General features: G+C 41.6%; 1 protein-coding gene across 5 annotated transcripts in view; it reads right to left on the bottom strand.

Moving 5' to 3' along the window:
• Window positions 1-27,821, bottom strand: part of slc4a4a (solute carrier family 4 member 4a) — a 65,213-nt gene that overhangs the window by 21,491 nt on the left and 15,901 nt on the right. For 3 of the 5 annotated variants that reach the window (XM_086315527.1, XM_086315526.1, XM_086315525.1), the window contains 11 exons: window positions 17,872-18,007; window positions 15,559-15,719; window positions 12,827-13,006; window positions 10,156-10,251; window positions 9,152-9,228; window positions 3,800-3,957; window positions 2,772-2,859; window positions 1,537-1,691; window positions 756-863; window positions 374-548; window positions 151-284 (listed from right to left, as the gene is read on the bottom strand). In XM_086315527.1, coding sequence (XP_086171653.1) covers window positions 151-284; window positions 374-548; window positions 756-863; window positions 1,537-1,691; window positions 2,772-2,859; window positions 3,800-3,957; window positions 9,152-9,228; window positions 10,156-10,251; window positions 12,827-13,006; window positions 15,559-15,719; window positions 17,872-18,007 — 1,468 coding nt within the window. The remainder of the gene's footprint in view (window positions 1-150; window positions 285-373; window positions 549-755; window positions 864-1,536; window positions 1,692-2,771; window positions 2,860-3,799; window positions 3,958-9,151; window positions 9,229-10,155; window positions 10,252-12,826; window positions 13,007-15,558; window positions 15,720-17,871; window positions 18,008-27,821) is intronic. The other 2 variants (XM_086257699.1, XM_086315528.1) reach the window with 1 other exon arrangement.

Raw genomic sequence — 27,821 nt, 5'->3', positions numbered from 1 at the left:
TAAGGATCATTTTAAACTGTGACTCATTCATAGTCCAAGAATAAAACGCATCGCCTTTAACAGAATCAAAAAGACACAGTGACAGCTGAGATTTTCTAAAACACAGGGCAGTAACCAGGCATCTAAAAAACAGAGAGAATGGAGACCTACCTGCTGAAGTTGAAAAGCAGCCGTTCAAACACCAAAACGGGGCCAGTGCTGCTGAGGATGATGAGAGGCTGACCACCCAGCAGACAGAAAACGCCACCAGCAATGGCTGTGCCCAGAAAACTCTCCAGCACACCCTGCACACATGTTGGAAAGCAGTCAGGGAAACGCTCACAGTGTAAACGGTGAACGCTCTTCAAACCGTCACATGGTGCAAAAGCCTGACCTGCATGTTCTCCGTAGCATCTCCCAGCAGACCACCAAAGGTGATGGCGTTCGTTACAGTTCCCAGGTAAATAAACATAATAGCCGACAGGGCCTGAATGTGAAACGCGTCGGTGAAGTCACTGACAAAGAAAGGCGCTTTTCTCTTGATGTCAAGTTTGAGACCCCCACAAAACCTGAAACAGGACAAAGCAAAAGGTGAGTCGCTGTCAGTGGTATGGACTACTAAAGCCAGCAACTCGTTTTGATGCACCGAACATGACATTCACACACGCGACACTGGACAGTGTCGTTTCACTCAATATTCAATATGTTAGGTAAAAACAGTACAGTGCTCCCAACTATTGCATGCAGATGACATCGCTTTGTTCAAAGTGTCATACTTTCCCGTCTTCCTGAGCTCTTCACCCACAGCATGTCCTCCTCCATGACCTCCATCGTGAGGCATGTCTCCGTTCATCTGAGAGTCGCCTCCTGCATACATGTTTTTCCTGAAATACACATGAAGGCACAGATTTGTTCAGCAGCAGGAAGTCAGAGTACCTGATCCAGGTCCTACAGATACTGGTATGTGCTGGGAGATCGATCGATCATAGAAGAATCATAGAAGGTCAAGTTATTCTAGAGTTACTACATGCCAGCTTTATGTAACCAGCTCTTTCATAATTGAACACTGTTGTCCACCTGGATGCACCTCAGTGATTTTACTCTCCTGGAACATCTCATTTTTCCTCATTTTTCCGTCTTTTATCTACAAACGTCTTCTAATCTCGCACTGGTCCTCTGTGGATTTGTGTTAACATCTAGGCAGACATATTTTCATGCTGCTGGTTATTAAATGGCTCTTTTAGACACAAGCTGCCAGAGTTAGAGCAGACTTTGGGTCACATGAAGTTAGATGAAGTGTTTGTGCTGACACAGGTTTAATGAATGACCAGCACACTAATATACAGCCCCAGGTGTTTAAATCAATCAACTCTTTTGGTTTCAGATAAGATCACAGTGACAACTTCCCTCTGAACCACTAACGCTTATTTTTTAACATATTTTTTTCCCACAAACTCTGATATGACCCATTCTGCGTATCTTCTTTAGTGACAGGCAGCTTTTTCTTCAATCATCAAATCTGAATCATGTAAAACAGACAAGTTTGAGCTCACTGACCTTTTGTCAGAGGAGGGGAGGGATTTTGGAGGCTCTATCCTGATGGCTGGGTCCCATTCTCCAGGAGGAAGCACAATCACCTCATCCAGAAACTCGTCAATACCGGCCAGCAAATCTTGTCTGTCCTTGGCCTTATATGCAATATCATGAAAGACCTGAACACACAGAGGGGGAGAGATGGGGCATTCAAGTGTAAAAGACACCTGTCAAAGAATCCAGGGTCACGGGGCAGCAAACTGCAATATCAGATCTAAGGATTGTGAACTAATCCCATCTGGTAAATCCCAAAACTCTGGAGGGGGACAGAGATGCAGTTTGTTTTCATCAAAACAATAACTCTCATAATGTACCCCAGCATGAATATAACATTAAAGAGGTGCCTGTCCCATCTAGTTTTATTTAGTTTGCATTTAAGACCTGGTCCCACAAAGCGATAGGTGTTATTCATAACCACTCAATTATACAGTGCTGTAAATATCTCAGTGTCCACAGTGATACAGTACATTAACCTTTCATATTCATGGGAGGATAATGTGGTTCACTGGTTAAGTTCTCCTCCAGACACTGGCATGTGTTTGGAGGGGAGCATGTTTAATCAGGCTTGTTTTATTGAGTGTAATCAGGTGTGGGATAACTGCATGGGACGGGAACCCTCCTGTGTCACTGAAATCAAAGTTAGCTTGCTTAGTTCAGACTGCAGCGATTGTTAAAAAGACCACTATAGCCTCCAAACTGGTTTCAGGTTTTATTATAAACTGGTTTTTAAACATTTTGTAATAAAACTTTATGATTCATCCAGCACAATATATGTTCTCAGCATGAGCTGCTACTATCGGGTAGGTTTAAGAGCCTGCTGAGGACTTTACAGAGCAGTGTGAAATAAATGAACCCTACATAGGTTACACTGCAGGGTCACTTCTGTGTGATGCCTGTTGTTTTGTTTCAGCTGGGGTTGTGTACCATGTTTATCAGTGGGGACAATAAAGTATCTATTGATTATATCTATCTCAATACTGGCAAATACAAATGTTAAAGAGGTCGATTTTCCTCATTGGAGAGCTTAAAATAATGCTAACTGCTACTGCAGCTAGGACATGTCGCTGCACGACTGCAAAGATTACTGATTCAGCTCGTTCCCCAGACACGATGTCCAAGAGTTCACTTGGCACCAGCACTTTATCCTAAACAGGTTTACGTGAGGATCACATTTTAATGTCTAATATCTAAGATCTTACCTCATCCGACATCAGTGTAGCGATCGCTCTGCCGATCTCGTGGTACGACTTGGCTTTGCCTTTGGGTCCAAGCAAGATGAATAAAAATCTGAAGCCACATTAAAAAAAACAGAGTTCAAATTTAACAAAAAGATTACAGGTTAAAAATATATTTTCTTATTTTAATTAGAGCCTTTTTGGGGCAGTTTGCATTTATTCAGATGCCATGCGCACACTTGGGGTCCCTGTGCAGTTTATAAAACATAACTCGAAGCTCAGAGACATTTTTGTTTTGTTCTGGCTGCAAAGATGCTGCTTTGTATGACAATCATCTATTCAGCTACTCTCCAATACAGATACGAGCAGTAAAGGATGTTGCTCACTATAAGAATAAACAAATGATGATATAATGGATATGACACCATAACTGAGGCCTTGTCGTATAAATACCATGAACTAGCTTTAAATACTTTCACTGAAAAGTACTGAAAATTAAATTGTTTTATGGCTCCTTTGCTTAAATATGAGAACAGACATCAGGTGTCAGTGATCAAACTTTATGATGCTTGTTTCAGTGAACAAACATCAGGTGAAACACCGTCATACATCTGTGTTTTACAGCTGTGATGCAATACTCTTTCATATTTTACTGTTTGTTGATCATAATAAAATATCCGGAATTATCATATAATCCACTTTTTATTGGATTTTGCAGTGGAGCTTATTTCAAGCTCCACAGTTACTATGTTACTGGTGGACTGTGATGCTACAGCAGCTTTGCATGATTCACAGTTCAACATTATCATCATTTCCCTTTAAGCTAGGTTTATTCTGATTGGCTGCCGCTCTCAAAAGAAAGATTTGAACATCGGCCTCCTGTGCTCATTGTCAGAGCTGTGTGCCTGAGATATCCACTCTGATTCATTCACATTCAGAAGATGTGACAGAAAATAAGGAAAACGTATTAGGTTCCTGTCAAAATGTATAAACAACACATCCAGGTTGCAAACGGACAACCAGGAGTCTGGATTGGACAAAATTTCAGGCACCTTGTGGGAACAGGAACCTCCGTCAGGGCTCCCAGCATCACGGCCTGCTGCAGACGAACAAACGCCACAAAGGGCGCGTCCAGGAAGTCCACCTCCCCCACCAGCACGTTGGAGGCTTCTGCGTCTCTTGGCAACTTCTTCATGAATTTGTTCTTCAGCTGAAAAGCACAAAAGAGAAAAGCAACAGGAGTTGAGAGGTGCTCCGTTCACACCAGCAAGCCGTCTAGAAGCACGCACTCGAAATTAAAAAACCTATATCAAACGAGGCAATCCCATTCAGGTTAAATACCAAACCAGGCGTCCCCCATGGTGCCTAAATAAGAAGCAAGCAGTAAAATGAGCATTTCTTCTCGACATAATGACACAGACATGCCAGGAGGTCAGCTACATGTGTGTCTTTCATGGGACTTTTATCTGTACGACGGCTCATCCTTATGTCATTAATGTGTTTGCATAGACAGAGAGGGGCGGCAGTAAACCAGTGAGGTGTTAAAGACGGCTTCAGTTTGGATTCGGTCATTTTTCAGAGGTTTGTTTTTTTCATGCTTTTGATGCAGTCGTGGATTTAATGTTTTCTTTTTTATCCTTTTTAGTGCACTAGAGCAGCGGTCCCCAACCCCCGGGCCTCGGACCGGTACCGGTCCGTGAGTCGTTTGGTACCGGGCCGCGAGAGTTGAGGCTCAGGTGTGAAATGTATAGTTTTCAGGGTTTTTATCGGTTTCCAGCGTTATTTTGTTATCGTTTTTATCGTTAACTCGGTTTTCCTGGGTCTTTTCACGTATGTTATGAATAAATCTTCTTTTTTTCGGTACCGGTACTAGTTTTATTTTGTTGTATTTATCCGCGACACCTTAAAGGCCGGTCCGTGAAAATATTGTCGGGCATAAACCGGTCCGTGGCGCAAAAAGGGTTGGAGACCGCTGCACTAGAGTTCTTGTTGGCAACCAACAATTATCGGTCCAGACAAGTTTTGAGGCACCAAACTGAGTAACAAATACTATTAAAAGTGACTTGAAAAGCAGCTCTGCCAGCTTGGTGCGGTCAGACTGATGCTGCTAAAAGACGTTAGATAGCCTGCTGTACACACAGACTAACATACATATTCAAATGACAAGCAAATGCAGATGACATACTGGGCTTTCTCAGCGTCTAAGGACTGAAATCCCATAAACTTGTGACCTTCCACTGTTAACAGCCAAACAGATCCAATCACAGGCTGTTGGGCCATCTTGGCAAAGAGTTTGTCTGTAAATGATTCAAGTCAAGAGGTTAAACCTGTGTAACTGCACACCACGGCCTGTGTCCAATCCCAGCTAATCCACACCGCGCTCGTAAACCACGTACACCTGAATCTGTTGTTTACTGCCCTAAGACACAAACGCAATATGCATGGACCTGAAATGTTTATTAGCACGTTTAAAATGAGCCAGTGCAAAGATCAAAGTGAGATCTGAGATGTGACGTGTTAAGAAATTAGAGGCACCAAAAACCCACTAAAAGCATCCCAACATTTTCAGAACTGCGTTTGTTGAATATGATACAATATAATATTTAGATGTTGTTACTCAGGTTCAAATTTAAACTAATACTTGTAAGTCCTTGCAAAAGTAATACACTGTGAAGAGAAAATTAATTATATACGTTTGTAATTCATCTGTGCACCTCGAGTGGCTGCAGTCTCTGTATGTTAATCTGAACAGCTCCCGTCTTTATCTTATCTCTACATTAGCAACAAGTTATCAGTCACGATCGCTCCATGTGGAAACGTCATTATGGTATTTATGGGCTGAGTGGGTGTGGAGGAGCTTCGGTTTAGGAGATTCGTTTCCTGCCTGGGAGTCTCTAATCTGTCCCACAGGAGACTCACTGGGTCCCTCTGACTGGGTCGCTCTGACCTAATTCCTCTCTCCCACAGGCCTCGTCTGGGATGAGGGCATATAAAACATTGTCTGCTGTGAACTGGGGTAACATGACACATGGAATATGACAATACATACAATGAGAATGCATAGAGTACAGTCCAGAGAAGAGCTGCCATTTCAACCCAACATCACAACAAAACGTGTAATAGAAACGCCGGTCCACTGTGTCCATTTGGCACTTTGCTTCTATGAATCGTATGACACGCATGCAGAATTTGCAGTAAGTTGCAGTACTCTGCAGTAACAGCAGGGGGAGATTTTATTTGAGTGTTTAACAGACATTATTATCACATTTATATGTGTATGTACACATTAACTGCTTAAGGCCTTTGGAATGTACTTTTTTTGAGCTTCTGTAGATCTTCACCTCACGGCTTTAAATGTATTAGCGCCCCCTGGTGGTAATGCAATTTCTGCATGCTATGACATGGTCGACTGGTGTGTCTATTCTCCATCTTGCCGTGATACTGGGTTGGATATTTTCATGAGAAAGTAACTCACTGATTAGTTTAGATTAATCTGACTTTGTTAAATCTACTCAGTCTGGAAAATAAAATTATTTGTTCGTTTTAGTAATCAGCACAGCTACAATGTTTTTGCATTTATCCAGTCAGAAGAGTTTACATGTCACATTTCTGACTCACACAGGTAGACTACATGAGAAATATTCCAGGAGCTACACTTTGGTAATGAACAACCTTTGCAGATGCTACTACACATGTTGGCATACAAGTAGTAAGGATAAGATAGCGTGAGGGCAAAGGAGCAGCGTGTCTCAAGTGTGTGGAAGCCTCTGACAAAAACCCAGAGGAAAACTGTGTTATGTCCTGTGGGCGTGTTAGATGATCTAAATATAGCAACAGCGCCAAGTATTTGCCTTGTTCCCGATTTCTCCATTTTTTTGTATGTTTTTTGCACTTAAATGTTTCAGATCAAAGAAATTTTAATATCAGACAAAGATAACCTGAGTGAATACAAACTGCAGTTTTTAAATGATGGTTTCATTCACTAAGGGAAGAAAACTATCCAAACTATCCACCTGCCCTTGTGAAAAAGTCATTGCCCCCTCCACGTAATTCGTGATGAACCCTATTGTTTAAAACCTGGGTTACGACACCTGTCATGTGTGTTTGTTTCTGTCTGAACAGCTCACTGTGTTATGGTAAATCCCTGCTGCGATTGGTGCGTGGAAGTATGGCTCCGGAATGACTGGTTCCAGCTGGAGGACCCGTCTTATAAATATAGCCTGGAGCACCGCCGGCAAGAGAGGTTCTTGTGCTTCCCCTAACGCCTGTGACAGCCGCCGGGTGCAGTGCTCCGTAACAGTTGAGGAAGTGGGGGAGCGAGTGCCTCATCCATGCTATGACCTGGCCCCTAGACGGGTCGTAACATGAACTGGGGCTCATCCGCACCCGAAGTGAGAATCATTCCTCTAGACTCAGTAACAAATGTCACTGATTCCTGCTAAACAAGACAAAGTAAAGTAGGCTCAACAATCTCAAAATGAAACGCATCATGCCACGATCTACAGCTGTCTCTATCAGTCTAGAAAGGGTTGCAAAGCCATTTATAAGGAACTGCAGTGAAACACAGTAAGAGCCATTATGGAAAAAATAAATGGAAAAAATGAAACCGTTGTGAACCTTTCCAGGAGTGGTGAGCCTACAAAAATTACTCCAAGAGCCCAACAATGACTCATCTGACTCAGCATCCAAAAGACAATAAGAAAGACACAGAGTAAAAATGTAAAGAGAAAAACACCGCAGACCAAACACAATACAAAGACATAGCTCAGATTTGCCAAACAACATCTTGATGATCCCCAAGACTTTTAAGAAAATATTCTGTGGATCGATGAAACAAAAGGTTTCATACCTGTTATATCTGGTGTGGAACTACTTCAGCATTTCATGAAAAGAAAATCACACCAACAGTCAAACATGGTGGTGATAATGTGTTCGCTGCACGGGGCTGCTTTGCTGCTTCAGGATCTGGAAGACTTGCTGTAATTGATGCAACCATGAATTCTGTTTTCTACCAGAAAATCCTGAAGGAGGATGTCAAGCCATGAGTTTTGCTCAAGTGCACTTGGGTTTTGCAGCAGGACAATAATCTGAAGCACACCAGCAACTCCACCTCAGAATGGCTCAAAAGACAAATAAAGGGTTTGGTGAAGACTCCTCAAAGCCCGAGATGCTCTGGTGTGCCTTTAACAGGCAAATCCCCCCAGCTGTAGCTGAATGAAAACTATTCTGCAAAAAAGATTCTGCCAAAGTTTCTCCACAATCACATGAAAGCCTCACGGACAGTTATCACAAACACCCGACTGCACTTCTTGCTGCCAAGGGTGGCACAGCCAGTAATTAGGTTTAGGGGGCAGTTACTTCTTCACCGAGGGCTGGTAGGAAAAAGTTTTTTAGTCTTTTTTGTCCTCTTAATAAATTAAACCATGATTTGAAAACTGCATTTTGTATTTACTCGAGTAATCTTTGTCTGATAGAAATCAGGAACGGTGCAAACACAGTTTAATGGCACTGTAGACCAGCAGTCCCCAACTTTTTTTGCACCACAGACCAGTTTATGGCCAACAGCATTTCATGGACCGCCCTTTAAGGTGTCGCAGATAAATACAACAAAATAAAACCAGTACCAAAAAAAGAAGATTTATTGATAACACGTGGGAAAAGACCCAGGGAAACCGAGTCAACGATAAAAACAATAACACTAAAAACCCTGAAAACCATCAGTTTCACACCCAAGCCTCAACTCTCGCGGCCCGGTACCAAACGACTCACGGACCAGTACCGGTCCGTGCCCCGGGGTTTGGGGACCGCTGCTGTCGACTGTAAGGCTGCAGAGGAAATTCAGTCTCTCTTTGCTGTTGATGACATCATCCTTTATCAGCCACAGCCTGATCCTCACTGCAGTCTAAAGTTGCTACAAAAATTTCCACTTTAACCATCAAAGGAAAAGGCGGGGAAGGTTCAGAGCAGCTACAGCAGGCTGGGTGATAATACCAGGAGCTGGAACAATGCACTTTAGACAATGTTATCTCTGCTGTGAAGCAACAACCACGAAATACTCCGACGGGCCTCCTCAGCTCTGTTACATCCAGCCTACACCATGCAGCTCTGTCATGGAGTCTAGTCAGGCTTTTCTCATCTCTTCTGCCAATGCACTAGCTTGTTTTTAGCCTCAAGCTCGAGAAATCAGACAAGCTGGTTCATTATAAATGTTTCAGAATAAAACAGATTAATAAAAATAATCAAGCGTATTGTTACAACTACACCACCTTAAACTGGGAACTTGGGAATACAGAGATCCATCCCCTTCATTTTCCAGGAAATATAAACCTCTCACCACTGAGTCTGATGGATTGGTGAGGGTTGGTGTCCAGAAACAGTACAGCAGATGCATGAGGGCGACTTACCTGGTCTTTCTCCGGTTTGTCAGAGACGTCATTCAGGCTGGTGGATGTCAGGTTCCTGGGAGTTGTGGTGGGACTATCTGTTCAGACAGGGCAACATTGACTAGTTAGACCAGCTTCACCCCCACTGTGGTCTAAGACTCAAGAGGAAAAGAGGCAGAAACCCAAAGTGGCCCAGACAATTAGCTCCTTACATGCTTTGCCAAAAGAAGAAAAAATCCATCAGAAATACTCGTGCAAGCTGTAGGACAAAAGCTATTGTCTGTGATAAAGTAACTGGCCGATATTTAGGTCTAACCCGTCGGGTATAAAATGTGTGATCAGATCAAATATCAACTTTTTACTTTGAATTTCAAATAAAAGAAGGCAGGAGGTCAAAAACGAATAGTAAAATTACCATTATTAATGCATCTTTCTTGAGGTTCAATCAGCTTGTTGTGCTTTGATAATAATGAGATCTAGTGTCATCATTCTTACTGTCACATTTAAAGCCTTACTCTGTGGATGGACTTAATGGGTGCAGACACAAAATAAGTAGAAGATGATCCTGAAATGTGACAGCAGAACAGGCTTCAGTCCAGAGATCCGAGGGAAAGAAAAACCTCAAAGAATGCAACAATCTGGTGCCACTGCAGCCTTTCATGCATCTGCACCTTTGGCACTGTTGGTAATAACGTGCATGTCAGTATGATGCAGCCAGATAATTTTTTTTTATAGGTGTAGTGTAGGTGAGAGAAAATATTCTTTAAAAACAACCTGAGCTGACAGGGATTATTCACCATCAAGTACTTGCATCTAGTGAAATTTCAAGCTAGTCGTGACTACATTCAAGCTGCAGGTCATCAGCACAAAGATGCCCTCGGACACAACTTTACGATCCGCTGTCTGTATTTTTTAAAAAGCCTCAGTTTGAGACTAAATTTGAACTCTCTGGTCTTCGTTTCTTTGTCGCCAAATGGAAGCTCACCAGGGGTCTGCAGTGTGAATGTAGACTTCAGTGAACTTACTGAGCCAGTCCATACTGGAACTCCTTTGGGTCTGCAAGTCCTCCATTGAGATGCGACCTGACAGGCAAGTCACAGAGTTCTCGAGAGGACTGCGGGCTTTTAGTGGCAGCAGCAGGTTATCAAAGCCAATCCAGGGAAGCAAAGAGGACGAAAGAGAGATGGAAAGCAGAGTTGACAGAAAAGCCCGCTGAGCCAAAGCAGAAGATTTGTTAAATGCACAAAAGATCAAGTGGCTGTTAAAATATGTGAAGACATGATATTGCTGCAATTGACAAGCCGTGCAGAGATACAGTGAGGAAAGAGGAGGGGCATCATTAAATGAGGACATCATGGGTCTTTGGACAGAAGTTTGACCTGCACTTTAATAAGTCAGAAAATAAACTTTATCCTTGAAAAGATGGTAATCAAGCAATATTTATCAGAGTGGCTCCTTATCTTTGCCGTGATAAGAGGACGAGCACAGCTAGAGCTGGGTCATGAACACAGAAAGCCTTTTCTTTGATCGTCAAAGTTCCTGAAATCTGATAGTGGCTAATAAATAACTTCACTTTCCAAAGGCCCATGACTAGTAACAGATTCATTCCACTGTCAACACAATAAACATTTAGTAAATCAATATTTGACAGACTACTAATCCACATGTTGTTAACATCAGTAAGAGCTGTGTGGTGGGGCTGTCACTTTGAGTTCTTCATCAAGATATTTCTGAAGATTTTGTGCCAGAGTGAAATTTCATTTATCCCGGGACAAATGAAACTTATCCCGGGAGTGAACTAATGATTATTTTTTAAAGAAGAATTTTTAAAAAAAGTTAATTTTCTGACAACTTTCAGCAAAACAAAGTGACAGCTCTGTAAATAAAACATGCATTTCCATGAATTTAATCAAAACTAAGAGTTAATTGATTTGAAACGTTACTGTTAACATGAATCATAAATCTAGAAGATTGTGACCAAAGTAGCAAACACCAGAATCCTATGATTTCAGGTTTATGATTACTCCTGTGGGTCGTGAAGTCTTGCCCCAGCTCACTTCTTCAGAGTTAAAGAGGACCCATTGTTCTCTCTCATATTAAAGTTAAGGTTTACAGAAATGACTTGTTCATGTGACTTTATTTATCAGATGTAAGAACAACTGCAACGGCTATGGTTGAAAAAAACCCTCTTTCAGTTCTAAGGTTTTATGCATGAGGACATAAAAAATCATCTGAGCAGGCTCTAAAATTAACAACAGCTTGTGGAAGAACGTAATAACTCGAAGTAATAATCTTTCTTTATGACTTTATCAGTCTCACATCATCGTGGAGGAATGTTGGCCAGTCGTCTTTACAGCATTGCTTCAGTGCACAGAGATTAGTGAGCATTTTTTTGATGCACAGCTCTCTTTAGGTCCCGCTGCAGTTCTTCAGTCATGTTCAGGTCTGGACTTGTCTTTTTCTGTTTTAATGACCAGTTTGCATGAACAAATTTATATCATGTTTTGGTCATAGGACAGATGACCTCACGTCGGACTGTAGGATACTTCGACTGATCGACTGGTCGAGTGCAAGGTGTCCGGGTCCTGTGACTCAGAAAAATAACCCAGCTCATCACCCCTCCACCAGTGCTGACAGCTGGTATCAGCTGTTTGGTTTTCTCCAAACATGGCACTGTGCATTATGGCCAAATACATCCACTTCAGTCCAAAGGATATTGTTCCACAAGTTTGCTTGGTCAGACTGAACTTAAACCTGATCTGTCCTGCCATGTTCCTTCTAGAGAGCGGAGCCTTTCTCCTGGCTGCCCTTCCAAACACTACTTCTTTACTTTTTTGTACCATCATGAACTTTGCCATAAACAGCTAACAGAGGCCTACAGAGTCTGGTCTTGTGTTTTTTTACAGTATCCTTGATCACATGCATATCTCTGTAGAGCAGGGTTGGGGAACTCCAGGCCTCGAGGGCCGCTGTCCTGCAGGTTTTAGATGTGTCCTTGATCCAACACAGATGATTTAAATGGCTAAATTACCTCCAGGATCTAAAACCTGCAGGACACCCTTAAATCCTGGAGTTCCCCACCCCTGCTATAGAGCTACTGACACTTGCTGATGATCATCAGAATTAAGGTTAATTAAGGTTGTCCATCTGATGTTGTATTGAATGAGTTTAAACCTGTTAAGGATACGATTATTTTTTTATTATGTCCTGATACAAAAAACCTAGAATTGACAGAGGGTGCACTTCCTTTATACTTGACTGTAGATGACTAATAAATAGGTCCCCTTTAAACCTCTACCTCTGTTTATGTAGTTAGTACAGTACCCTGCAGTGAGTCCACTTAAAGCGTTAAAGTGCAAAAGACATTTCTGAACTTTACTAATTTTACTCAATTATTCTTTAGCTTTGGTGTTAATGCAGGTCGAGTTATTCAGGTTGGTTCTTTAGTGTTTTCCCTCATCTGCTGGTTCCAGCTGGAACTGTGTTTAAAGCCCCATTAGTGGGTTCATGCAGAGGAGGGCAGCAGTGTGCCCCTTATGACACACTGTGGTATTCCTCAGAACCCACTCTACATCTTTTTCTTCACCTAACAAAATTCAATGTCGACTCCATTCTGCAATTAGTTTATTCTTATAAAATAGCAATCGAGCTTTAATTATTTAAGCTAAGACTGCACCAAACTGGCATCAGTATTACCATTTTCCGGGGTGGAAAACAGCCTACTTGCACTGGACACCGTCTTCCCGATGTCAGCCAGAGAGCGCAGGTTGGACTTCTTGGTCTGGTGGCGATGTTTCCGCAGCAACGTGTACATCACCTTGTCCTTAAGTTCGGCCTTCAGCTGGCCGATCTCTATCTGGTTGTCAGTGATCATCTCTGAAAATGCAGAAAGAGACGAGGCGAGGAAGAGAAGGTGAAAAGCTGAGTTAAAGTTTAAATGCAGGCTTTAAATACTCTGCATTAAAGCAAAGACACTGTGGATGCATTTTTTTAATTACTGCTTAATTTCTTGAGCTTTAGGTTTAATTAGGAGCAGAAGAATTCAGAAGAATCCAAAGAAAAAAAAATATATATATATAAACAAAACATGAAATTTAACATGTTAGATTGAATAAACACTTTTTTGCAACATGAACAAAAATAAAATATTGTTTTAAGTTTATTGCAAAGGTGCCACCTGTTTCAAGTTTTATAAATTAAAAGATGAGCACAAAGAGTAAAATTATATTGTGCTGTTCTGTCAAATGACACTTTAATTTGGGGTCTCTTTCTTTCCCCACCCTGCAGCATTTTACTCAAAAAGGTAGACTTGGCAACACTATCACCCAAAACAGGTCACCATAAAAGTCTCTTCATACTTTAAGGACTCAATTAGTGCCTCCCAGACTCTAATGCTCCTCTTTATGGCATCATGAAATGGCTCAATCAAAAGGTCTAGTCTATTTTTGAAAAGAAGGTCAGAAGCCTGAATGCTGAATGAAAGCAGCCCGGGGCAGTTCCTCTTCTTGTGTAAGGGTAGTGCTGTTAATGGCCTATCAGTCAAGTCAGCAGGCCTCAGAGCAAGAGGCCCAGCTCCACTCCGCCCAGTGCAGCTCAAGCAGCACAGACAATTACTTCACATTAATCACTCCAAGTGGTAACTCTTCTTCCTGCTCCCTCATGCAGACAAAAATGTTGGGGTGGTGGCATGAGATAGGAGGACACAGAGATATAATCATCTTAGAGCAACTGGAGAAGGTTAGCTGCCCTCAGATTAGGAAGTTTTTGTGTGGCCATTTAGTCCAAACTATAGTCAACTAGTGCTGTAATGTAAAGTACAGCATGGCCTGCAACTCAGCTCTTTTCTCGCTCTTAAAAGACGGGAATGAAAAGAAACCTGAGTGTTTTGATGCGCATCAATCCGTGAACCTGCCGACCTGATCTGCACACGCTGCACATCACACAGCTGATTTAATCAAGCTGGCAGACGGGCTGTTGTTTCAGAGCAGGAAGATGCTGACCTTTAGTATCGTTACGCAGCAGTAAAAAATAGTGATGTGTAAGGGAGAAAAAACGAAACGATCAAACCGCAGAAAAAAATATTCTTACATCAAAGAAATCTGTCAGTTCAGTTCTTTCACACTCTAAAGCACTTTTGTGCTGGACTTTGTTAAGTAATACGATTTTTTAGGGATAGAGATCCAGACGTATTTACATTTTATATTGTATCTCCCAAAAATTCAATTTCTTCATATTCAGACTCAGCAAAAATAATTTTACTTCTAATCATAGAGATAATTCAAAGTTTAGAGTTCATGGAATGGTAAAAAATGAAAAATAAAATTTATTTACTCAAAAAAATTTTAAAATATTTCCATAGAGGTCGCTCTATTACAGTTCCATGAATGGCCACTTGAGGCTTGCTGCAAAGGTGAGTCAACCCCCATTTACTCCCATGTTAAAACTTTACACCCTGTCGCTACCCGGAGTAGTGGCCTTTCGCACGGTACCGATCGGGTTTCCGGTACCGATCGGGTAGTGACACACCCTGCTACAAAAAACCTTCACGGTATCTGTAGTACGGTGGCCCTGAGAGGTCAATTACACAAACATAATGGAAGTGTTTCTGGGGACACAATAACATGACGGACCAGCTGTGGAAGTGTCCGTCACATTATTGTCTCCCCAAAAACACTTACGTCGTGTTTTGTGTGTTTGTTTTGGGGGCTTTTGGGGTTGTTTGGGGGGTTTTATTGAGCATTGTTCTGTTTTGGCCACCGGACTATAGCCCATTTTGCCCTTCACAACAGCTCTTCAGGGTCTGTTTTTTTTTTTAAAATAACACATTTGTTTAAATGTTATCGAAGTTAAAAGTTCGCATCACTAGTCTCAGCTTTTAAAAGCAGAGTTGAGGTTGAATTTTTCATGAAATTATCTGACAAATGTCATGACTTGGTAAAGTACCATCAGCTAATAACTTTAAATTAAATAACTTAAAAGAGGGCTTCACATGCTGGATGAGGTCACCGTGGCTATAGCCATCATTTATATGCAGTCTGAGGTTCCCATCATAGCCCCAACCAGGAGATGAAGCTGAAACATTGTCCACTTATGTATCTCTGCAGTGAGACCACTTTAATTTACATATGAAGTGGGATGAAGACACTTTGGTCCTGCTGCTCCTTCCACTTTAACCTTCTCTCAACCATTGTGGTTGAACTATGTGAACATAACCTTTTAAAGATACAACACATCTATTATTGAAGTAAAAGGTGTTCTACTGCACTTTTAACCTCATAATCACAGGATGAACTGCAGCTTTATATGAATTTGTTACAGCTGTGATTACACATCATGGCGATAATCACTCGATGGGTTAAATTAATTTGTAGCTGCTGGAATTAAAAAGAAAAAAAACAAACAAATTATTTTTGAAGAGATGAGCTTACCAACAACCTGAGGTAGTGTAGAAGCTTCCAGGTCCAGCATGATGGTGCCTTTTTCTATACATGTCCTCAGTTCAAATAGGCTGTGTAAGGACAGCGTCGCCACATGAGGTTTACTCCAGCGTTCTCCACCTTTCTCCACCTTCTCCTCAAACTTGATCCACCTGGATTTAAAGAAAAAAGACTCAGACAGGCACACGATTTAACATGAAAATCTTTTTATCATAGTCTTGGATAAACATTTACATTATTTTATTTTATAGAAATGTACTAAGCAGTAACCTGCTAACTTGGGGGGAAGCAGGCATACCAAAAACAGGCTGTACAGTCAGGATGCAAGAGGAGAGATATCAGTGTTAGAGAGTAAGTATGGGTGGCTTCGAGGCATCACAAGTCTAATTTTAGCCCAAGCTATTCTCATAATGTCAGAATGTAGAGCGTCACAATGAACAAGAGCCTGGTGAAAAATGCCACCACTAAAAATATCTATGCAAGTATGTATTGCACTTCTACTACTTTGAAGATTAGGCTTCAAACTTTCCTTTTTGCTAAAGCATATAAAGCATATAGTTAGGGCTGGACCAGGTGACCCTGAATCCTCCCTTAGTTATGCTGCAATAGGTGTAGGCTGCTGCGGGATTCCCATGATGCACTGGGTGTTTCTTCTTCAGTCACCTTTCTCACTCACTATGTTTTAATAGACCTCTCTGCACTGAATCATACTTGTAATATGTCTTTGTACTCTCGCCCTTCTCTCACCCCATCCGGTCTGCCGGAGGTTTCTTCCTGTTAAAAGGGAGTTTTTCTTTCCTACTGTCGCCAAAGTGCGACATGACCGTTGGGTTTTTCTCTGTACGTATTATTGTAGGGTCATTAACATCCAATATAAAGCGCCTTGAGGCAACTGTTGTGTTGATTTGGTGCTGTATAAATAAAATGTAATTAAACTTTGTCTTGGGAAAAAAAGGAAAAGTAAATATTGTCAAATATATGACAAACTTAAAGGATTATTTCATGCTTTTTGCTCTTTAGTCCAAATTATGAGCCATCAAATGTACGCTTGGTGGACCTGTTGACGAGCAACTGTTTGATGAGGGTCAGCCATTATTTTTTAAATCAAACAATTTTTCATTATTGGGAAAAAAACTGGATTCTGAGTCTGCATTGTTATATTTTTTCTGCCATTCTTCATTTCGACAGCTCAGAGTGAGAGACCTGAGAATCAGAGGTGTTACTGAGCGGCTGTTTCTCTACTGCGGTTTTAATCTGGCTGCCAAAACCGCACTTGGCAGGCAGTCAGCACTGCCCGGCACGTTGCAGAGCTTTTATTCAGTTTGAGTCCTCTGAGTGTACTCGGCGAGATGCTGCACAAGTTCTTAAATTTTGAACTACAACTCTTGCACTGCTGTCCTCAGCCTGTTTTTTTTTTTTCCATACAGTTTCTGTATGCTAAAGATTTTTATTTTTAGAGACTGAAAAAATATGCTGCATCCTCTTCTATCAAGTAGATCAGCTTTTTTATTGCTTTTTATTAGATTTTTTCAGACGGCTGACATGAAATGATGGGAATCATTACTCCCGAGGCCACACTTACCTATCATAGTGCGTTTCAAACATGTGGTCCAGTGCAGGTTAAATTATGCTGAAGTTTCTCCAGAGCTGACCGAATATGACTGAAGGATCAGCCCCTCATCTGATCCTTCAGTCATATATAATAACTTCCTGTGTGCAGTAGGCACGGGGGCGGAGGCCGGACAATTTTATCGTCAGTCATTAGAAACGCTGGCAAAAAGGCCAAATTTAAAACGACAGTCAACTAGATTTAAAGCAGAACTTAGCAATTAAAAGCTTCACTGAGTTTAATTAAAAGCAATTTTAAAGTGCACTAAAAATGTCAGCAGTACTTCTGCAAACTGTTTAAACAACAGTGAATCAAAACTTCTACAGTATGTCTGAGTTGAGGATAATGAATCGCTGATTGGGTGCCTCGAGCAGCGGTCCAGAGACTCTGTTTCCTCCTAAAAGAACTTCACTCATCCACTGCTAATTATGTATAAACAATCATCCCATCTCTGTCCCAGTGTGTCCCACTAGAGAGCCACTCAGAAGAAACCAGTAAAACTCTGAGCTCAGTTTTAAACTTGGAGCTGTTTTCAAATGTCTGTTCACTGTTTTTCCATAAAAAACAAATATTCATTCCTTTTGAGATAAAAACTTAACGTGAGGCTGGTTTTTCATCATTTTTATTCACATTTTTAGTGACTCCGTGAAAGGATATGATTTTAACAAAGCAGATACACTCAAAGAGGATCTTACCTGGCCGTCTCCTTCCACTCCATCTCCTGTCCGTCCACTGACAGGAGCTCATCCAACTCAGTGAAGAGCTGTGGGGGTGCCGGGCCATCGTCGTCCTCACCTAGGATGAAGCGAATCCTCTCTGCTGCTGGTGAGACTGTGGAGAGAGGAAAGATACTGAGGTTCATAGGCTGGCAGTGGTGCCCGTTGGGCAAGGGCTTGGGCACTGGCTTTTCGTCCTCAGCTGGACTCTTCACATTGACCTCAGTAGGAGGTGGAAGCAGCGCAGTGTTCACTGTGACCTCCTCTCTTTTATCTTCAGCGTCCTCTTCTTTTTCCTCCTTCTCTTCTTGATTATTGTTGTTGTTGGACATCTTTAAAATCTGACCCCCCTTTGCTCTCCAAGTCAGCTGACACAGCGTTTGCTTAACAGACTGTAGTCTGCAAGTGTCACAGGCTCACCACAGTCCCAAAGCACCAGCTAGACCCTCATTAAAATCTTCGGTGGAAGTGACAGCGGCTCTCAGTTGCCTGCTCCAGCACTTTGTGAAGCAGGTAGGAGGGGGCTGATTGGGTTTAGGGTCCCCCTCAGTGACAGTGGCCCAACAGCTAGCCCCAGTCCACCCCCCCAACCCCCCCTTCACTTTTCAAACAGTTCTTCGCCATTGGCCCTCCAGCCTTGGCAAGCTGTCCTGAAGCCCCTCATTAACAATTAGGAAATGGTTCACAAACTGGTCCATTCTTCAGCTCAGGCTTGGCTTTCCTTCCTCTTGTCTTCTCATTTGAATATTGAGAGAGTGACACATAAGTGAACCCAGCACAGTTCCAGCAGGAACAATAACGGTGTAATACTCCTCAGTATTAAACATGGTGCAAACAGTCGACATGACAACAGCGTCTTTCACTGAGTGAAACAGACAATATCTGAACATTGCTTCTGAACCCTACTTTTTACTGGACCCACACAACATCACTATAGACACAGACACCAGAAACCTGCACAGTATCCACGAGTGCCTAAAACTGAACAGTGAGACATAAAAAGAGCACAACTACCATTAATAATCACTATTATTTAGTAACTCTGTCCTTTGGCTGGTATCACATGTCAAAATTACACCTTGAACTTTTTTAAAGCAAATGTCACTGAAATTCAGACTCTGTACTGCTCAATGCAGAAGCTCATGTTACATTTAAGATCATGTCTTCATTTAACATTTTGCTGATCTTAAAATTTAACGTTTACTTCAGTATTGTCTAGAGATGGACCGATCCGATATTACGTATCGGTATCGGACATAAAAAAGTGGTATCGTGCCATCTCTAGTATTGTTGTGGCGTGAATAGTGCGGGGCTGTAATTCTAATTTGCTGATATTTTTTGTGCTTGTCTTGGGCTCCAGCTTTTAAATGTTTAAATCCAGAATGAATAGCCCTGGCTTTTAATTAGCTGGCGGCACGCATCGCAGTTAGACAGATAACGTGGTTATTCAATAACCGATTAATGTGGTGTTGGGGGCTTGATTTTACAGCTTCTATTGATCTGTTCTGATGGCTCTCCAGGCTTTCCTGCGACCTGACATGTGAGACTTCAGATTTTAGCCCGGATCCCCCAAAAAAGCCAAAAAAGCAAACATTTGCTCACAAAACTAGTAGATAATACTGTACACTGCAAAACATAAGCTGCGTAAATCAGTAAATACTCTCAATTTAATATATCTATGCTAAATTTTGTACTTTGAATGTGAAGCACTTAAGAAGTCGCATGAACTTAATGGTTTACCAAAGTAAATGGCTTCAAAGTTTAAAGGTAAATGCATTTTATACTACCCTAGTTTGCAAGTGTAAACTCAGGAAAATGTTGCAGTAATTTCCTGTTTTTCATAGCGAGCTAAGTGTTTCTACACAATTATTACCTGTTAAGAAACTATGAACATTTATCAACATTCAGCAACATTAACCCTCAACATTCATCTCTGCAGGAGGCTGTTGCTAGCTAAACCTTCACACAAACTCTTGGAACCACATCACCCACAGCGTCGAAGTCACAACAAAACACAACATAACAGAAACAATGATCACAGCGTGACTGAATTAAGGTTTTGAAAATGAAGTTGTGTATGTACAGCTATATGCAAAACTTAGAAAACTAGTAAATATTAGGAGGCAGTGATTAAAGTTAAATATGGACAGCGAGTTTACTCTGTGACATTACTAATGAGGTGTTCTTGCATCCCTGTTGTTACTAGCATCACTTTGAGTCCCAGGTCTTTTCAGTGACCATTCCTTCAGTGGCTTTTTTGAGGGTTAAGACTTGGATTTACGGTAAAGATCCAGGAATGAATCGCCTTAAGAGCACAGAATTATAACTCTGCTCACACATGTGTGTGTGTCTCTGTGTGATAGCAAAGCCAGCTGATCAGATTACACAACAGCTTGCTAATACTGTAGCACCAGAGAGCTACTACAGTGATGGATATATTTACCATGGAGCATCTTTATTTCTCAACAGGTAATTAGTAAAAATTTGCTTTTGTTTCTTAATCTTCTGAGTCTGTAGGAGCTTCTGAAGCCACCACCATGGTCCAATTACAAGTTAACTATAAGAGTCTGGATTTTACTTTGCAGGACAAATTTAGATGTTGGCAAACACAATTAACATCATATCATCCACCACACTGACTCATTCATTCATTCATGGCCCAATAGTAAAGGGGGTGAAGGGCTGCAGTTTCCCGATTGTGTTTTCTGTGGCACAGGAACAGCAGCAGGTATGAGCCAGACAGGCAGCTGTAAGATTACTAGTTAGGGGATAAACTGTCTGCTGGCACGCACACACAGACATACACACACATACACACACTCACTCATTTCTACAAGCTGCAACTAGCTTAAGACACCACAACCTGTTTAATAACATCTTAGAGGGAGTAAAGCACACGTGTGTTTCACACATTCAGCTGACACTCACATCCAGAGCGATTTAGGCTGATTATAGTAAACATTTAAAACAAGCTTTAAATACCTGTATGGACAAAATTACATGCAAACAATGGCAGGCAGGTGGGTGCAAAGAGCCAAGTGATGCGGCCACACACCGAGGATCTACTGCTGTAATTTTCAGGTACTTCTGGTTAAAAAAAGAAGCGGCAAAAAAAATAATAGAGGAGCGGCAAATGTGCAAAATATTTAATCAAAAATCATCGTGAAATATTTTAAAGTGGCATTAAGTGTAACAAACCAAACTGTGGACAGTAAGTATTTCTTTTCTTTCCTGTGAATTCAAAGTAAAGACACTCCAGATGAAGCCAAGCATTATGTTAGGAGAAATCAGCTTTAGCATGGGTTAGGACAAGCTAACAGCAGAGAAATGTCGAGAGAGAGGCATGGCTCTCAAATAATCCAGAACGGAAATTAAGATGGTGCTAGAAGTGCAATTTCTAGGGGGAAAAGCCACTTACATAAAATAAATAAAAAAATACATACAATTCAATTTAATTTTATTTATACAGCGCCAAATCACAACAACAGTAACCTCAAGGCAATTTTTATTGTAAGGTCGACCCTAAAATAATACATACAGAGAAAACTCAAACAATAATATGACCCTCTATGAGCAGCACTTTGGTGACAGTGGGAAGGAAAAACTCCCTTTTAACAGGAAGAAACCTGCAGCAGGACCAGGCTCAGGGAGGGGCGGGGCCATCTGCTGTGACCGGTTGGGGAGAGAGAAGGAAGACAGGATAAAGACATGCTGTGGAAGAGAGACATTCATAACGGCCAACCTCACCTTAATACAAATAAGTTCCCGGAGCAGTTTCAAGATGGCCGCCTAGTGGTGAGACTTGCTTCCAGAGGAATTTTTTCCAACATGCAAGCAGTTGTATACGGCTGTAATCCACTACTATGCCTATCCGCATTTTCAAGTTACAGCCTTTACATTTTGGTTTTACTAATAAGAGCTACATATACATTTATCATCAACTATGTTGCACAAGCAAAGAAATTAACACAAGGGAAACGAAAGAAGCACGTTTGGGTGTGAGGGGGCATCTACAATCCTCATAATAAGGCCAGGAACACATTTTAAAGGGCCTTTTATGAATGGCTCTATTTCCTGTCACACGTTTCCTCGTACAATGGTAAGTGGATCGGTACTTACATAGGGCCTTTCTACTCTAATTGAGCACTCAAAATGCTTTATACTACCAGCTTCATTCACCCAATCACACACATTCATACAACGCTTTTATTCTCCAAACACCTTGTCTAACATTCATGCACACACTCGCCCTCTAATGAATGCACCAGGGGCATCTCAGTGTTCAGCATCTTGCCCAAGGATCCTTTGACATGCAGTTTGGAAGAATCAAGAATCAAACGGTGATGTAGACCTGAGTAGATGTTCACATCTGGTGACAGTGGGGAGGAAAAAATCCCTTTGGGGAGGAGGACATGCTGTGAGCTGGAAGCTCGGAATTCAGACTGGTATAAAATGCTGTTTCACACAATTCTTTCTATTCTTGGCTCTGTATGATGTCAACAAGAGGGGATACACTTAATATGATCATCTTAGTTCAACCCTCCTGATTATCAGAGGCAGACAATCAGAAGAAAAGTGGCTTAAATGATGAGGCTAGACTGACGAGCTGCACCAGTTCTCAAATCTGGATTATTTTGAGTTGTGATTCACCCAAAGTTACTATAACAGAGTCAAAGAATGCAAATATGTAGCTGTAAATTAGAAGCGTCTTTAAAAATGAATTCCCCAAAGTTTTACAGCTAAATATTCAGCGCGCAACCTAAACTGCTGTTACACAAAAATGTGTCCGAGGATTTTTGAAATTTCTCATGAGAAATAGGTGCTGTGATCCAATATAAAAATGAAGAGGTAACACAAATAGTGCTAGTGTCAGAGCAATACCGTCCTACTCGGCCAGTTGCTAAGAGAAAGGTGGGTTTGGTGGGGAGGGTGCGGGTTGAGTCAGAGTGAAAGCAAAGAGGGGTGAGAGCAAGCACGAAAAGGAGGGCTAGAAATGAAAATCCCATCGTTCAAACACAATTTCAAAGCTCTGTGTGCTCTAGCCAAGAGCCATGGGCACACAAAGAGGACTTTGTCCCAGCAGCAAAGGCTCATGGGATAGGGTACGGAGGAAGAATGCTGCCCGGCAGAAAGCTTAGTGCGACTGCCACTAAAGGCCTGTTTAGTCCCATTCTTGACATGCATCCTACACAAATACCTTCCATCTACTCTGACCTTTCTGAAAATCTCAGTGCAGTATAAATGCTACATGGGATGTAGTAACATGCTCATTGTCTTTGGCCACACATGCAATGATATCTGTGTCTCCATTTCACCTCATTCAAAGCAAAAAAAAGTGCAGGACATGTTTTCAAGTCTGACATTCAGTATGCAGAGGAGCTAGCACACAGGCAGCGAGCAGGGACCGGCTTGAATACAGAGTGACACCCTGAGGGTGATTCATTGAGAACACAGTATTTATATCAAGAACATCTAGCTCTGGTATTTTGCTGTGATAGCTGAGGTGGCCAATATAACAAATTCCAGCTGCGGGAAATAACCTGAAATGAAACCACTGTGCTGTCTGCAGGTGTGCTGGATGTAAAAAACATTTTCTCTGTGCCTCCACTGAGCTCAAATGTAAGTTTGATTCCAAGCCACATTCATCCCAAGTAATGTTTAATTCGCATGAAATAAATGTGCTGTTACTTAGTTAGAAAGCTCGATTTCGTGCAGGACCTTCACTCCTGCGTACGACAGCTCAGCTGGGAGCGCGCTCCACTTTGTTGTCATGTTTAACTGATATAAGAAGGCGGTGCTGAGACGCATTACTAAACAGATTGTTTGTTACTTTTTCAAATAGAGACCTGTTTAACCATACGGCTGTCAGTTTAGCTCACTGGTTGATTCAGCCTTACGGCTGAAATGCAGCGGCCTGGGTTGGACTCTGACCTGCGATCCTTTGCTGCTGCTCTCTTCCCCATTTTCCTGTCTACTCTTTACTTTGGATGTTCACATCACTTTTAAATTTGTGGGTGAAAAACAGAATAGGTCTGTAAGAGTGAAATGTGGAGTGCCTGGGTGTTGGGTGGTTGTAAGAGGAGAACGATGCCTGCAGCTCCAGCTGCAGCTGCCACAGTGGAGGAAACTGAAATGAGTGGCAGAGAAGCAGCTGATATCAATCTGCTATGCAATGAAGTAGAGCCTGTGCATTTAAAGGAAGATTTAAAGTAGGCTGCACACTACAACAAAATGTGTTTAAATAATTTTACAAGTTATTAAACCAGATTCCAGCAATGAGAAGCAAGCATCAGCAAAAACAGTTAAAAACCTGCAGGCCCATCAGTAACACTGTTAGGTTACGATACTTCAAACAAACATTTTTGAAACACTGCAGCTTGCGTTAAATGTGGATCATTAAAAAAAAGTCCAGTGACTCCATGTGTGCATGTTTTAGCTAGCTTCAGTAGCTTGCTAACTTATAGCTAAGCTAATCACTATAAGTGAACTAGGCAAAAAGTGCTGAGATAATGACTAAGACAGCTAAAATGAGATAATAATGAGGTTATTGTTATTAATATTAGATATCTGATGGAAAAATTATTAAAGCCATGCAACACTCTTTACTGCAAGCTGAAGGAATCTTTCTCTGTCCTTGTCTCAGGCCTTGTTGTGGCTCCTCTGCTATCTGTTATCCAGATGTCCGAGTTCACTGTGTAACTGAACTGTTTCTCTGCAAGAGTGTCGCACACATATCTGTTACCAGGATAACGTTCAAAGAAGTGTATAAATGAAACTCGTGGGATTGTGTGGGTGAGCATTTACATAGATTATGCTTTTGCTTCCTTGCAAGTAAAATAAATGAGTTGGTACTCGCTGCTCTGTCTCACTTCATTAGACAAGTTCTCTAACAAAATTATACCAAAAGCATCCAAATAAGCCCTCGAATATTCAGCTAGTTTAATGGCACTTTTGCTCCCTTTAGGGAATTTGCCTCCCTCTCACCTGATCCCCAGCATCCTCCTCTGTCACACCAAACCTCTGCATGTCCTCATGCATGTCTCAGTAGTTTGTGTCAAAAAAGTGTAGAAGAATAACTAAAGTAGATAAAATGATAGTGTGATATGTTTCTATCTATAGTTTTCAACATACTTTTGCAGCACTTTAATCATTCAGGCTTTACAGTGAACACACAGAAAAGTACAGTGAAGTGTTCTGTATAGTGTTTCTTTTTAAAAATCATTCTTGTGTGTTGACCAGGTAAGCAAACAGCTGGAATATGTTTAGGATTAAGGTAATCCTAAAGTACCACAGACCATCCTGTGGTGTAAACATAGTTTTTTTGTTAACTTGTTACCTAGAAATGTTTTTGGGATAGCATACATGCCACACATTTATGCTTTTCAGGAATAAGAAGAAAACTTTGCGGTGTTTCTCTAAATCTTTGCATTTATCAAACAGGAAAAGCTCATAAAGGTTTCCATTCTTTCCATTTAGGAATCCGTATACAAAAAACAATTATAGCAATCACAGCTTGCTCTCGGTGACTTTGAGAAACTAAAGCTATTATCTGTGTGCAAGCTAAGTTTCTAAGTAATCCCTATAATCCACTTTGAAAGAGCATTTGACCCCAGAGCAGAAAAAGATGAGTAAAAGGTTAGGATTTAAAAGGAAAAAACAAAACTCATCAAAATGAGCAGGGTCAGAAAGCTGTGCAGTGGACATGCACGTAGCCGGGAGGACGCACTTGCAGTCCCTGCAGTGTCCATCTGACCAAACAAGAGGATTTGAGTTCAGAAAGAACACGGCCCTCCCCTGGGGGCGGCCATGTTTTCCACAGAGACAAACATGGAGTGAATAACAGCATGACATTACTGCATGCCTGTCAGTTTTTGAATGCCTGCAGATTTGAGTTTTACAATTGTAGAGGATGACACTTGGGAGGACCCATGTTGTGGATGTCATGAGGTGATGGGGATTCATTTATGGAAAGAATTTAATAAAGTCTTCTTTTTTAAAATTAGGGTCTCTTTAGCATAGTGTCTTTGTCCCGTCTCCCTCTCCTCACCCTCTACTGGTCACAGCAGGCGGTTTTCCCACCTGAGCCTGGTTCTGCCGGAGGTTTCTTCCTGTTAAAAAGGAGTTTTTCCTTCCCGTTGTCACCAAGTGGTTGCTCCAAGATGTTGTTTGATTTGGGGGTTTTCTCTGTATTATTGCAGAGTCTTTACTTCATAAAGCACCTTGAAACAACTGTTGCTGTGATTTGACAGTATATAAAAAAAACTGAAATGACTGCAGGAGAACTGATCATAAGCTTGACGGTGAATGTAGTTAATCTATATGTCGAATGAAATCAACCCTCAAGGTAATTAATTTTTTTTGTCCCGTCTCTGCCCTTTTGTTTAAAATTACCTGTAATTTGTGTTATTTTATCAATTAAAAAATATTGCCGATGGCCGGTGATACAGTATGAATTTCAAATTCCCACATCTCCAACCTCTCAAGTTATCGCATTCACAAGATTTTCAGAAAACTTGACCTTTGACCTCTAACCTTGCGATCACTAAGATTCGAACTCGTACAAGATTTTAAGTAGATGCATCAATCGTATCAATTTGCGTCATTACAAATCGTGTTTGTGTGTGCGTGTTAAATTTGATTTAGTGATAGTCGAGTGTGTTTAAGCTTTTCTGTGTGGAGAGGATTGATTGGAATAATGATGATGATGTCCGCTATCACTGTCAGTCATCAGTAAACACTTAATCTGGCTGATGAATCTTCACGTGGCACATTACTAAGTCTGTACTATTAAGTCTGTAATTAGGCGCCATTCTTCTTATTTTACAGCGTCGTTGTTCAATCGGGGGACACTCTCTGTTGAGGAGAAAAGCCTGAATTTGTTTGTATACGAGGTATCCATTATTTAAATGTCCCGGGCAGTCGAAAAGGAGGCAGAGCTGTCGAGAAATGCTAGCAGCTAACTGGGCGCTGACCGTGTCATTCCAATACATTAAATGTCGCAGTGTTGGCAAAGAGAGGAAGTGAGGTAAGATTTGCACATGCGTGGTACCGATCGGGTTTTCGGTACAGATCGGGTAGTGACAGTGGCAATGCTTTCAACCAAAACAGGTGCAGCTTGATGACATCATCAACATGCGCTATCGCGGTAGAGCGGTATAGTCAAAATCTCTACAGTTGGCCAAATTCATATCGCTTCGACCGTATACCATTTATACCGCCCACCCCTACCTGTAGTCTATCGATCAGAGAATATTTCATGTTATTTCACTATGACGACAATGAAATCTGAAAGTTACTCATATATGCAGCTAAGCTTGACGTTACAATTGGCACTCATCTATGAAGTAATCAGCTCATAACTTTAAAAAGAGAGACTTTTCACGTGTAGTAGTAAATGGAGCACATCAACACAATGTGCAAAAGTCTGTTTACGTACAATAAAACATAAGAACAGCCGATTGTACAACAACACCAACTGTACCGTATGCTCTGCGTTTGTGGTGTTCCACACAGCAAACAGTGTTGACCGCTAATAAAACGGACATTTTATTAGTGGTCAAATCAACAAATCAGAGTGCGTAAGGTTTCATCTGTTCCCCCATCGAGGCGCCGACAGCACCAGAGAGTTTTAGGAACAAAAACACAGCCTTCCCTTTCACGAATTAGAACTTATACGAGGGCGATCGTGGCTCAAGAGTTGGGAGTTCGCCTTGTAATCGGAAGGTTGCCGGTTCGAGCCCCGGCTTGGACAGTCTCGGTCGTTGTGTCCTTGGGCGAGACACTTCACCCGTTGCCTACTGGTGGTGGTCAGAGGGCCCGGTGGCGCCAGTGTCCGGCAGCCTCGCCTCTGTCAGTGCGCCCCAGGGTGGCTGTGGCTACAATGTAGCTGCCATCACCAGTGTGTGAATGTGTGCGTGACTGGATGTGTA

The sequence above is a fragment of the Aulonocara sp. 'chitande type north' Nkhata Bay genome, linkage group LG12, assembly GCF_057382095.1.
Source record: "Aulonocara sp. 'chitande type north' Nkhata Bay isolate Kocher_YH1m ecotype deep benthic linkage group LG12, A_spYH_male_GT1.1, whole genome shotgun sequence".
In the NCBI taxonomy this organism is placed as follows: Eukaryota; Metazoa; Chordata; class Actinopteri; order Cichliformes; family Cichlidae; genus Aulonocara; species Aulonocara sp. 'chitande type north' Nkhata Bay.
The sequence above is the reverse complement of the archived record's forward strand: the minus strand, read 5'-3'. Positions and strand labels throughout refer to the sequence as shown.